The sequence below is a fragment of the Schistocerca nitens genome, chromosome 5 (genome assembly GCF_023898315.1).
Source record: "Schistocerca nitens isolate TAMUIC-IGC-003100 chromosome 5, iqSchNite1.1, whole genome shotgun sequence".
Lineage (NCBI taxonomy): Eukaryota > Metazoa > Arthropoda > Insecta > Orthoptera > Acrididae > Schistocerca > Schistocerca nitens.
This window is the reverse complement of record NC_064618.1, coordinates 283,169,123-283,182,914: the sequence shown is the minus strand read 5'-3', so window position 1 is coordinate 283,182,914 and position 13,792 is coordinate 283,169,123. Positions and strand designations below refer to the sequence as shown.

The following is a 13,792-nucleotide window of genomic DNA, read 5'->3' as shown; positions in this document are numbered from 1 at the left end:
CGGTTTACTAGGCTCGTTCTACCTACAGACTGAAACAGCAATGTTAAATGTACTTGCATTTGCTTCGGCAGTTTATGAGGTTGTCTTGGGTTGGGTTGGGTGAGATGCATCCTCTTGTAGTTGAAAGCTCTTTGAAAGGCCACTAAGCGTAGACTATAGAACATGAATTAACGGTACATAGGAGCACTCTGATGTCAGCAGCAAATTGCAACATTTTGAGCAATGCTTAACAAGAAAATAGGTAGGCACTGATTTCTTTTTTTACTTCATTGGAGGTCAAAGCTTTAAAATAGTTTTCAGCAACACTCTCTCTTCAACAGTTTCAACGAATTCTACTATATCATTGAGATATTCTCCAAGCTGCTCAATACTTTCAAACACTGAGTTCCAGCTTGTGGTAACAGGAAAAGGGAAAAGTTTAGATTTTGTGGGTTGATCTTCATATTTCTGATTTAAGAATTGAATGTACGCATACTTTCTGTTTTGGTATTAAGGAAGGTATGTTTTGCCTTCAACGACACAATGGTTCAAATCACCAAGTTCTGCACTCCAGCGCTCTCTGTGTACTAACCTTTCTGAAAGTAGAACTCTGATTGCATTTATACACTTGCTCACATAATGGGCTGAATCGGAAGTTATGGAAACTACATATCAGTACTGAATTTCAAGTTTCTGAATTACAATCATAATTGCTTGCGAACATTTGTTTGCATTTGCAGTAACTTTCACTCCCCTGCAAACAGCATCTGAACTGCATCATCAGAACCATGAACACACACTACCTTTTTGTGTCCATCATTTCATCACAAAGATTAGAAACTTTCTCATCTTCTGCTTGTGTCTGTATATATATATATGTGTGTGTGTGTGTGTGTGTGTGTGTGTGTGTGTGTGTGTGTGTGCGCACGACTGTATACCTGTCCCTTTTTCCCCCTAAGGTAAGTCCTTCCGCTCCCGGGATTGGAACGACTCCTTACCCTCTCCCTTAAAACCGACATCCTTTCATCTTTCCCTCACCATACCTCTTTCCTGACGAAGCAACCGTAGGTTGCGAAAGCTCGATATTGGTGTGTGTGTTTGTGTGTTTTTTTATTGTGTCTATCTACCAGCGCTTTCCCGTTTGGTAAGTCACAGCATCTTTCTTTCTTTCTTTCTTTCTTTCTTTTTTTTTTCTCTTCCATGTGGAATGTTTCTTTCTATTATATTGACATCAGTATAAGGTATTCATATTTTTCCCCCCTCAAAAAAATGTAAATTTACATAAACTTGGTACCAACTTTTTCTGGTGGAATATTAGCTTGATGAAAGCTTGAATTGTTGATAAAATGAATTATTCTTTATGGGTTTTTGCTCGTTTTGCCAGTGCACTGACATCTGTGGAATTAAATTGCCTTTTGACACCTGTTGTTTTTAGTGCCTTCTCCTTTTTCTTCTTGTGGGAAGAATTGTTGTTAATATGTCTTTTGCACATGTCCTTTCTCTGCCACTCAGTTTGCATATCACTGTGTTTGCACATAAGTATCTTTATAGTTTTGTCAAACACACAAAATCCTCCTGATGAAAATTCTCCTTCTGCTATATTGGTAAACTGCAGTGCAAAAACAAATCACAAAATATAAGACTGCATGCACCGGCGATCAGCAACAATTTCCAACACACAATACACTGCCAGGTCAAAGAATGCATCAGATATTGTTGAAAGTCTTACTTCCTTGTGCAGAAAATAAAGTTAGCAATACTTGATAAGACATAAGGTATCAATATATATTGAAGTGGTCTAGAATCAATTGCCATTGATATTTGGATTTCATTGCCACAGCTCGAATCGCTTCAGAAGAAACAATTTCGTCGATTATTTTGCAATTTTGCTTGAAGGTAAATTGTTTCTCTTTTTGAGTAAAATTTGTTAAAGTTCATAAAAATTTTGCAATTTTGTACTTCGCAAAAATCAGGCCTCTTGCTGATAACTCATTTTGTGAATTCATTCTCTTGAAAACCCTTGTTTCCTGCCATGCCTATTAATGTGATGTAACAGGAAGTATTATTTCTCTTACAAATCTCAACATACCCATGCCCATTGCACCTGTAGTTGACAGTATCATTGGTTCATTAACGATACACTTGAAAGTTGTCCAGCACTGCAGAGCTCCATTTACAGTAGGCCCAATATGCATTGAGTGCTGTGCTCCAAAATATTTAAACCCCCTTTTTCATATGCATATAGTGTGCTGATACTTTTGCATTAGATAAAAATTACATTGCCAACATATTACATTAACATCGACTGTCAATTTTAAAAACGTATGTCAGACTTTGATACAAACTAATAATGGTAGTATGTTAAAATGCCATGAGTCGCACCATTTCTGTAATTTGTTTTCAGCTGCCAGGCCACCATAATTCAGCATTTGCCCAAGGGCCATGAAGATACCAGCTTTCCAGATTCTTTTCAGAAGAGATATGCTAATTGAAATCTGTAGTTTCCTGGAAGCCAAAATACACCATTTGTGTTCCATCATATGCCATCCATTCAGTCTATAAAAAGCTCATTCTCATTGTTCTGTTATGTGAACATTCAACCAGGATTCAACAGTAAATTAGAGACTGCCAGAAGGGTGCAACAGGTTCTTGCACCACGGGACTGGATCTGGGTGACTTACCAGCTGCTCTGACTGGCACACTTCCACCATCCCACTGCATTTTATTACATTACACCTTTAGTTTTTCTTTCAATATTGTTTTATCTTTTTAACCTTCTGTTTCCTGAGCATGAAGCCTGTGTTATATAGTGACTGGGGGACTGCTGGTCGGATGTGGAAGTTGCCGCATCTCTTTGGTTCAGTGCATTTCCTTACCTTTTCTTCCCTCTGCTTTTTACCTGTCTGTCTGTCTCTGTCTCAGATGCTGCAAAGAGAAAATTGACATTTCCTCCTGTCCTCCTCCTGAAAACTTTTAGGCTTTGATAATTAAAGGAGCAAAGGGAGAGACTGATAACTGTGATGATGTTGAGTTCATTTCAACCTCCCCTAAAGTCATTCATTCATTCTCACAATAGAGAAGTTGTTATAATGTTGTAACTGACTTGTATATCTTAAAAGGGGACCTTACAGACTGACTCACTCAGATTTTCTTCATACTTACAGAACTTGAAGGTCAGTGCCTAGACCTCAGTTTCTAAAGCATTACCAAGCGAGGTGGCGCAGTGTTTAGACACTGGACTCGCATTCGGGAGGACGACAGTTCAATCCCACGTCTGGCCATCCTGATTTAGGTTTTCCGTGATTTCCCTAAATCGCTCCAGGCAAATGCTGGGATGGTTCCTTTGAAAGGGCATGGCCGACTTCCTTCACCATCCTTCCCCAATCCGATGAGACCGATGACCTCGCTGTCTGGTCTCCTTCCCCGAACAACCCAACCCAATCCTCTAAAGCATTTCTCAAAAAAAAAAAAAAAAAAATTAAATTTTGAAGTTTTGTAGGTCTGAACAGATTTGAGCAATAATTGAACAAAGCCAATGGTTCTAGGAGGTTTCTGCTTCAACTTTCACTAGGCCCATTGTATATGAAAAGTTTTGAGCAATAATTAAACAAAGCCAATGGTTTTAGACTTGTAATTGCGAGATCTCTGCTTTGACTTTCACTAGGCCCATTGTATATTTTTATTTTCATTCTTTTATTTGAATTCTATATCTTACATCAAATTAAGATGTTGATTAACATATATTGAACCATGTATTTTTAAATAAAAATATCATCAATGAAATAGTACGTGAGGAGCAACTGAATGTCATTGTCCAATGGACACAGTATTTCAGCAGGCAACCACATTGCCATTATCATGTGTGCTGATGAACTGACAGCCTAGGAGCTGGTAATGGGCTTTTGTCTCCTTCTCCCATCTCTCTGACTTGCCACTCCATGTGCAATGTGCACTGAAGGTGCAGGCTGTTGCTAAGCTAGGTCTCTGCAGTATCCTTCCTTCCAGGAGCGCTAGTCTAGCAAGTTTTGCAGCAGGGATTTTGTGAAGTTTGGAAAATAGGAGATGAGGTTGTGGTAGAAGTAAAGCTATGAGGACAGGTTGTGTGTCATGCTGGGGTAGAGAAGTTGCTAGAGCACTTGCCCGCAAAAAGCAAAGGTCCTGAATTCAAGTCTTACTCCAGAATACAGTTTTAATCTGCCAGGAAGTTTTGTATCAGCGCACACTCCACTTCTGGATGAAAATAACATTCTGGATGCAGCTTGTAATATTAAAAAAAGGCTGTCTACTTTGTCTCTGAGTTTTGCTTCAGAGTTGCCTATAGTTATTTCAGGGCACCAGTTTTCTTCATAAGATGGACAGTGTCTTAGGCAGTACTACAGTACTGACTGAAAGTACTCAAGCAGTGCTGAATTTTTGGGTCATTGACCTCATCTACAGTGTGTGTGTGTGTGTGTGTGTGTGTGTGTGTGTGTGTGTGTGTGTAATACAGTAAGTGGGTTTTAGAGCAATGTCAATGATAGAGGACACAAGACATGCCCTTACAGCGGTTTGTCTTAATCTTATTCTCCAACTCTTTTCCGTCACCTCCTCAACTGAATGTTATAAACAGTTTATACACATTGTTAATGATTATCACAAAGTATCTGACAAACTTATCTTTGACTAATCATTTTTTCATTCCATTGTGTGTATTCAGAAGCTTCTGTTGTTTATTACATAAATGCCACAAGATTTTAATGAACCAAATAAATGCTGGATGTCACAGTTGCCATTTGAATGTAAACTCTAAAGGTTGCCAGAAAGTGGCGTGAGCCTCACACTAGCTGTTCTTTTTTGTGGATTTCTTACCACAGAATACATTACTTTTTGTTGACATGAAGAAGGAAACATTAGGAACATTATTAATTTTAAGTTTTCACCTGAATTGGATGACCCCAATAATAATGTCACCAGAATTAGATATTTTACTGCATAAGATGGACATAAATGACATTTTTATTTTTCTCACAGGGAGCACCTTATCCACCTCAAGAACTTCATGCAGTTGACATTGTAATGCAGTTTGCACTTCACAAGCTCGGGTTCATGCCAGAAAATATAGTACTTTTTGGCTGGAGTATTGGAGGATATGCAACAACATGGGCAGCAATGAACTATCCCGATGTGAAAGGAGTGGTAAGTGTTGTGGAAATTTCGTGCGGTGTTCTGTTGATTTGAGGTTTGTTGTTATGAAACAGCATTTTGACACTTCAAAGAAAGAAGTCAATTTCTTTTTGCATCACAATTAATCAGAGGCATTTGTTATAATTCTGGGCATATATATATATATATATATATATATATATATATATATATATATATATATATATATATATAGAGGGAAACATTCCACGTGGGAAAAATATATCTAAAAACAAAGATAATGTGACTTACCGAACGAAAGTGCTGGCAGGTCGATAGACACACACACAAATTTCAAGCTTTCGCAACAAACTGTTGCCTCATCAGGAAAGAGGGAAGGAGAGGGAAAGACGAAAGGATGTGGGTTTTAAGGGAGAGGGTAAGGAGTCATTCCAATCCCGGGAGCGGAAAGACTTACCTTAGAGGGAAAAAAGGACGGGTATACACTCGTGCGCACACACACACACACACACACACACACACACACACACACACACACATCCATCCACACATATACAGACACAAGCAGACATATTTAAATATCCATCCACACATATACAGACACAAGCAGACATATTTAAATATGTCCCACATCCTTTCGTCTTTCCCTCTCCTTCCCTCTTTCCTGATGAGGCAACAGTTTGTTGCGAAAGCTTGAATTTTGTGTGTATGTTTGTGTTCGTTTGTGTGTCTGTCGACCTGCCAGCACTTTCATTTGGTAAGTCACATCATCTTTGTTTTTAGATATATTTTTCCTACGTGGAATGTTTCCCTCTATTATATATATATATATATATATATATATATATATATATATATATATATATATATATATATATGGTTATAATAAAGGGAAACTCTTTGTCTTTAAATATGTCTGCTTGTGTCTGTATATGTGTGGATGGATATGTGTGTGTGTGCGAGTCTATACCCGTCCTTTTTTCCCCCTAAGGTAAGTCTTTCCGCTGCCGGGATTGGAATGACTCCTTACCCTCTCCCTTAAAACCCACATCCTTTCGTCTTTCCCTCTCCTTCCCTCTTTCCTGATGAGGCAACAGTTTGTTGCGAAAGCTTGAAAACATAGATGATGTGACTTTCCAAATGAAAGTGCTGGCAGGTCGACAGACACACAAACACAAACATACACACAGAATTCATGCTTTCGCAACAAACTGTTGCCTCATCAGGAAAGAGGGAAGGAGAGGGAAAGACAAAAGGATGTGGGTTTTAAGGGAGAGTGTAAGGAGTCATTCCAATCCCGGGAGCGGAAAGACTTACCTTAGGGGGAAAAAAGGACGGGTATAGACTCGCACACACACACATATCCATCCACACATATACAGACACAAGCAGACATATTGAAAGACAAAGAGTTTGGGCAGAGATGTCAGTCGAGGCAGAAGTGCAGAGGCAAAGATGTTGAATGACAGGTGAGGTATGAGTGGCGGCAACTTGAAATTAGCGGAGATTGAGGCCTGGTGGATAACGGGAAGAGAGGATATATTGAAGAGCAAGTTCCCATCTCCGGAGTTCAGATAAGTTGGTGTTAGTGGGAAGTATCCAGATAACCCGGACGGTGTAACACTGTGCCAAGATGTGCTGGCCGTGCACCAAGGCATGTTTAGCCACAGGGTGATCCTCATTACCAACAAACACTGTCTGCCTGTGTCCATTCATGTGAATGGACAGTTTGTTGCTGGTCATTCCCACATAGAATGCGTCACAGTGTAGGCAGGTCAGTTGGTAGATCACGTGGGTGCTTTCACACGTGGCTCTGCCTTTGATCGTGTACACCTTCCGGGTTACAGGACTGGAGTAGGTGGTGGTGGGAGGGTGCATGGGACAGGTTTTACACCGGGGGCGGTTACAGGGGTAGGAGCCAGAGGGTAGGGAAGGTGGTTTGGGGATTTCATAGGGATGAACTAAGAGGTTACGAAGGTTAGGTGGACGGCGGAAAGACACTCTTGGTGGAGTGGGGAGGATTTCATGAAGGATGGATCTCATTTCAGGGCAGGATTTGAGGAAGTCGTATCCCTGCTGGAGAGCCACATTCAGAATCTGATCCAGTCCCGGAAAGTATCCTGTCACAAGTGGGGACCTTTTGTGGTTCTTCTGTGGGAGGTTCTGGGTTTGAGAGGATGAGGAAGTGGCTCTGGTTATTTGCTTCTGTACCAGGTCGGGAGGGTAGTTGCGGGATGCGAAAGCTGTTGTCAGGTTGTTGGTGTAATGCTTCAGGGATTCCGGACTGGAGCAGATTCGTTTGCTACTACTACCCTCCCGACCTGGTACAGAAGCAAATAACCAGAGCTACTTCCTCATCCTCTTAAACCCAGAACCTCCCACAGAAGAACCACAAAAGTGCCCCACTTGTGACAGGATACTTTCCGGGACTGGATTAGATTCTGAATGTGGCTCTCCAGCAGGGATACGACTTCCTCAAATCCTGCCCTGAAATGAGATCCATCCTTCATGAAATCCTCCCCACTCCACCAAGAGTGTCTTTCCGCCGTCCACCTAACCTTCGTAAGCTCTTAGTTCATACCTATGAAATCCCAAATCGCCTTCCCTACCCTCTGGCTCCTACCCTTGTAACCGCCCCCGGTGTAAAACCTGTCCCATGCACCCTCCCACCACCACCTACTCCAGTCCTGTAACCCGGAAGGTGTACACGATCAAAGGCAGAGCCACGTGTGAAAGCACCCACGTGATCTACCAGCTGACCTGCCTACACTGTGATGCATTCTATGTGGAAATGACCAGCAACAAACTGTCCATTCGCATGAATGGACACAGGCAGACAGTGTTTGTTGGTAATGAGGATCACCCTGTGGCTAAACATGCCTTGGTGCACGGCCAGCACATCTTGGCACAGTGTTACACCGTCCGAGTTATCTGGATACTTCCCACTAACACCAACCTATCCGAACTCCAGAGATGGGAACTTGCTCTTCAATATATCCTCTCTTCCCGTTATCCACCAGGCCTCAATCTCCGCTAATTTCAAGTTGCCGCCACTCATACCTCACCTGTCATTCAACATCTTTGCCTCTGCACTTCTGCCTCGACTGACATCTCTGCCCAAACTCTTTGTCTTTAAATATGTCTGCTTGTGTCTGTATATGTGTGGATGGATATGTGTGTGTGTGCGAGTCTATACCCGTCCTTTTTTCCCCCTAAGGTAAGTCTTTCCGCTCCCGGGATTGGAATGACTCCTTACCCTCTCCCTTAAAACCCACATCCTTTTGTCTTTCCCTCTCCTTCCCTCTTTCCTGATGAGGCAACAGTTTGTTGCGAAAGCTTGAATTCTGTGTGTATGTTTGTGTTTGTTTGTGTGTCTGTCGACCTGCCAGCACTTTCATTTGGTAAGTCACATCATCTTTGTTTTTAGATATATTTTTCCTACGTGGAATGTTTTCCTCTATTATAACTAAATACATAATGAAAGATACATGTTGGCAGTCAGGACTGTGCAGGGTTGTAAATACGAAATCAAATAGAGATAATGCAGGAGTAGGTCTAATAATGAGTAAGAAAATATGAATACAGGTAAGCTAATATGAACAGCATTGTGAAATCATTAATGTAATCAAGGTGGACAAGAAGCTGACACCCACGACAGTAGCGGAAGTTTATATGCCCACTAGCTCCACAGATAATGAAGAAATGTAAAGAATTTATGATGAGATGAAGTTACTTATTCATATAGTTAAGGGAAAGATAGATATAACAGTGATGGGTTACTAGAATTCGATAGTGGGAAACGGAAGATAAAGGAAAAGTAGAGGGAGAATATGGTCTAGAGGAAAGGAAGGGAAACGGAACCCTCCCTCACCTCCCTTTCCCTTCTCTGCTAGAATTTTTTGCAAAGCATAATTTAATCAGTGCTAACAGTGTACAAATCAAATCACGTAAGAAGATTGTATACAAGGAAAAGACCTGGAGACAACGGAAGATTTCAGATCAAATATATAATGGTAAGGCAGAGATTTTTAACTAGATTTTAAACTATAAGACACTTTCGGAGGCAGATATGAACTCTTGACCATAATTTATTGGTTATAGACGGCAGATTACAATTGCAGAAATTGCAAAAAGGTAGGACTTTAAGGAGATGGTACCTGGGCAAATTTGCAGAACCAGAGGGAGCATTAGGCAATGAGTGACTGGAATGGGGGAAAGAATAATAGATGAGGAATGGGTAGCTTCGAGAGATTAAATGGTGAGAGCAGCAGAGGACTGAATAAGTAAAGAGCCAAGACCTAGTAGAAATCCTTGGATAACATACGAGATATATTGAATTTAATTGATGAAAAGGGGAAAATCTAAAAATGCAGCAAATGAAGCAGACACAAGGGAATACAGACGTTTCAAGAATTAGATTGACAAAAATAAAAAAAAGTGGCTAAACAGCAATGGCTACAGAACAAATTCAAGGCTGTCAAAGTATGTGCAACTAGGGGAAATACAGGTACCACCTATTGAGTGACCAAAGAGAGATTTGGGGAAAAGAGGAGCAACTGCGTTAAAATTTAGAATTCAGATAAGCCAGTACTAAGCTTTACTAGGGAAATAAAAGTGAAGACAGACAGGTGAGACACCCTCTAGATAAGCAGAGGTGTGAGACAGGTGAAGTACTCTGACATTCAAGAAGAATGTGATAATTCCAGTTCCAAAGAAAGCAGATTCTAACAGGTGTGAATAGTACTGAATCATCAATTTAATAAGTCATGGTTTGCAAAATATTTACAGGGATTGTTTACAGAAGAATGGAAAAACTGGTAGAGGCTGACACGGGGGAAGATCAGTTTGGGAGAAATGTAGGAATACTCCAGGCAATACTAACCCTATGACTTTTCTTAGCAGAAAGATTGAAGAAAGGCAAACACGTGTTCATCATTTGTAGACTTCGAGAAAGCCTTTGACAGTGTTGACTGGAGTCCAGTCTTTGAAAGTCTGTTGGTAGGAGTTATAAAATAAAATGAATTGAAGGTTATTTGCAGCTGTGAAAGGCAAATGGTAGTTGAAAATGTAGAATATATGATTGTAGCTTACCCCCAATGTTAAGAGGGTCACTCCAAAAGAAATGCACACTATTTTTTTTAAAAATCCATCTTTTATTCTACATGTTTGAAAGTTTTACAGTGTTTAGATACATCCTTTAGGAACAATATTTTCATTTCTCCACATGATTTCCATCCCTCTCAACAGCCTTATGCCATCTTGGAACCAGCGCCTGTATACCCGCATGGTAAAATTCTGGACCAACCTGTTGTAGCCACTGTTTGGCAAAGTGCACAAGGGAGTCGTCATCTTCAAACCTTGTCCAAAAAGAGAATCTTTCAGTTTCCCAAAGAAATGATAGTCACATGGAGCCAGGTCAGGACTGTAAGGCGGGTGTTTCAGTGTTGTCCATCGAAGTTTTGTGATCGCTTCCATGGTTTTTTGACTGACATGCGGCTGTGCATTGTCGTGCAACAGCAAAACATCCTGCTTTTGCCGATGTGGTCGAACACGACTCAGTCGAGCTTGAAGTTTCTTCAGTGTCATCACATATGCATCCAGATTTATGGTGGTTCCACTTGGCGACTCTTGATGTCCACGAGCAAGAGTCCTTCGGAATCGAAAAACACTGTAGCAATAACTTTTCCAGCAGAAGGTGTGGTTTTGAATTTTTTTTTCTTGGGTGATTTTGCATGATGCCATTCCATTGATTGCCTCTTTGTCTCTGGTGCAAAATGTTGGAGCCATGTTTCGCCACCTGTCAGAATTCTTCCAAGAAATTCATCTCCACCATTCTCGTACTGTTCCAAAAGTTCACTGCATACCGTTTTTGTTGTTTCATTGTGAGCCACTGTCAACATCCTGGGAACCCACCTGGCACAAACCTTTTTGAACGCCATCACTTTCAGTATTCTGCAAACACTTCCTTCCCCTATCCCAATGTGGCATGACAATTCATTCACTGTGATGCATCTGTCAGCAGGGACCAATTTGTTATCTCTCTGCACATTGTCTGGAGTGTGTGCAGTATGAGGCCTGCCGCTGCAAGGACAATCCTCAATATTGCCGTGCCCGCTTTCGTCATGTAACCTGCTTGCCCACCAACTAACTGTACTGCGATCGACAGCAGCATCTCCAGACACCTCTTTCAAACTCTTGTGGATATTTCCTACTGTCTTGTTTTCACAACACAGGAATTCTATGACAGCATGTTGCTTCTGATGAACGTCAAGTGTAGCAGCCATCTTGAAGACATGCTGTGATGGCGCCACTCACGGGAACAGGTTGAACTAAGTTTGCAAACAAGTGGGAAAATGTATCTACACACTGTAAAACTTTCATACATGCAGAATGAAAACTGTATTTTTACAAAAATAGTGTGCATTTCTTTTGGAGAGACCCTCGTATTTAATCTGTACACCGATCAAACAGTAAAGAACAAATAAGGAAAAGGAATGAAAGATCAGCGAGAAGAGAGAAAAAACTTTGAAGTTTACTGATGAAGAGGCAGCAAAGGACTTGGAATGGATGGTATGTTTAAAAGAGGTTATAAAGTGAACATGAGCAAAAGTAAAACAAGGGTAATGGAATGCAAACGAATTAAATCAAGCAATACTGAGGGAATTAGACTGCAAAATGAGTCACTAAAAATAGATAAGTTTTCCTATTTGAGCAGCAAAATAACTGATGATGACAGAGGTAGAGGCGATATAAAATGCGGACTTGCTAAAAAAAGGAAAGCATTTCTGAAAAAAGAGGGATTTTTTATCATTGAATTAAATTTAAGTGTTTGTCGTGAGTGTTGCGTTGTATGGATGCAGAACATGGACAACAAGCATTTCAGACAAAGAGAATTAAAGTTTTTAAAATGTGGTGCTGTAGAACAATGCTGATTATCAGATCAGTAAATTGTGTAATTAATGAGAAGGTACTGAATCGAACTATGGATAAAAGAAATTATCGCACAACTTCACTGAAGTAGGGATCAGTTGATAGGACACATTCCGAGTCATGAGGAAGTAGTCAGTTTGGTACTGGAGGGAAATGTGGAGGGTCAAAATTGTTGAAGGAGACCAATGGATGAATATAATAAGCAGGTTCAAATGAATGTAGGGTGCACATGTTATTTGGAGAACGGACTTGTACGGGATAGACTAGCATGGAGAGCTGCATCAAACCAGTCTGTGAATGGAAGACCACATCATCATGATTATCAACAACAACAGCAAATGAAAGATTTGCATTACATGTAAAAATGTTTTTTATTGACATGAATGTGACAACTGATTACTTGTAGAGAAAATGTATTTATCATTAACGAAAGTAACTACTCAATGGAGACCAGAGTTACAGTGGTGGTACAGTGTAGTCAAACATCAAACAAGAAAGTGTAGAATTTACTACTGTATGCAGTGCAAGCTGTCTTGTAGATGAAGCCAGTTGAACAGAATCCCTACCGTGCAGAGTGGCCATGCGGTTTGAGGCACCATTTCACTGCTTGCGTGGCCCCTCCCGCCAGAGTTTCGAGTCCTCCCTAGGGCATGGGTGTGTGTGTGTTGTTAGTTTAAGTAGTGTGTAAGTCTAGGGACCAGTGACCTCAGCAGTTTGGTCCCTTCGGAATTCACACACATTAGAACAAACTCCCTCCTAAGGCAGGGTGCACTTGTATTTACATAAAATGGAATATTACAGTATATACTTCTACTAAATTAATAAGAAAGTCCCAGAACTTTTAGAAAATGTGAAGGTGAATAAAAAATTATATTTAGTGAGATGCAAACCAGCTACACACTGCTTCGTAACTCCACATCTTTACTCATTATGTTATGTTGAACTTCGGCAACATATGACCGTGTCTTACATGTTATTTCCTGAAGGCTTTAATCACTTACGTTATTAACTGACATTTAAATGTAACAAGTCATGCTAAGGACAATTAATTTTTTTTTTTAATTTCTGATATATAGGTCTTCAGTGCGCCAATGCATTACAGTGGCACATTTTCATAACACGTAAGTTATAATCAGAAAATACTTCAATCACCAAATGACATTTCCCATCATTCTACTATAACTAGTCGTACCAATATGATGCATTTTTGAGAGATCATCACTGTGCTGGTGCTTGGAAATGGCATATATTTGTAGGATGTAAGTTACAAAATAAGACCCACGAAATATGGGCTTCAACTGAAATCCAATATGGTGTCTTCCAACACAGAACTGAAGAGAGAGGCGATCTACATGTTGTGACATTGCTGGTATTCTTCATCTCATTGGTGTATGTTCAAATGCGTGTTCAGGATTACTGGCCTGCTTGATATTGATCTGCACATTCAGAAAGACTCTTCATTGTGCTTTCTCCGTGCTATGACATCAGAAACTCAGCATTGACATTGAATGCATGGTCTATGTGATGTTGGCTCGAGAATACTGAGAACCTACAGAGCCAGCAATAATACCATCATTAATCTTTCTTCAAAGGCGCTCTTTACTTTGGTTGAGAATCAACTTACACCTGGATATTTTATTTTGCCACCGTATCCCAAAATGTACTGATACTGAACTTAATATTCCACTACACATGGATTGGTTGTATACACTTTCCAAAACTTTACCACTCACTAATCCTA

At 40.3% G+C, this 13,792-nt stretch overlaps 1 protein-coding gene across 1 annotated transcript in view; it reads left to right on the top strand.

Annotated features, from left to right (window-relative positions):
• The window catches only part of LOC126259822 (phosphatidylserine lipase ABHD16A), a 172,274-nt gene that overhangs the window by 89,463 nt on the left and 69,019 nt on the right, over positions 1–13,792 (top strand). The window contains exon 8 of the mRNA XM_049956864.1: positions 4,990–5,154. Coding sequence (XP_049812821.1) covers positions 4,990–5,154 — 165 coding nt within the window. The remainder of the gene's footprint in view (positions 1–4,989; positions 5,155–13,792) is intronic.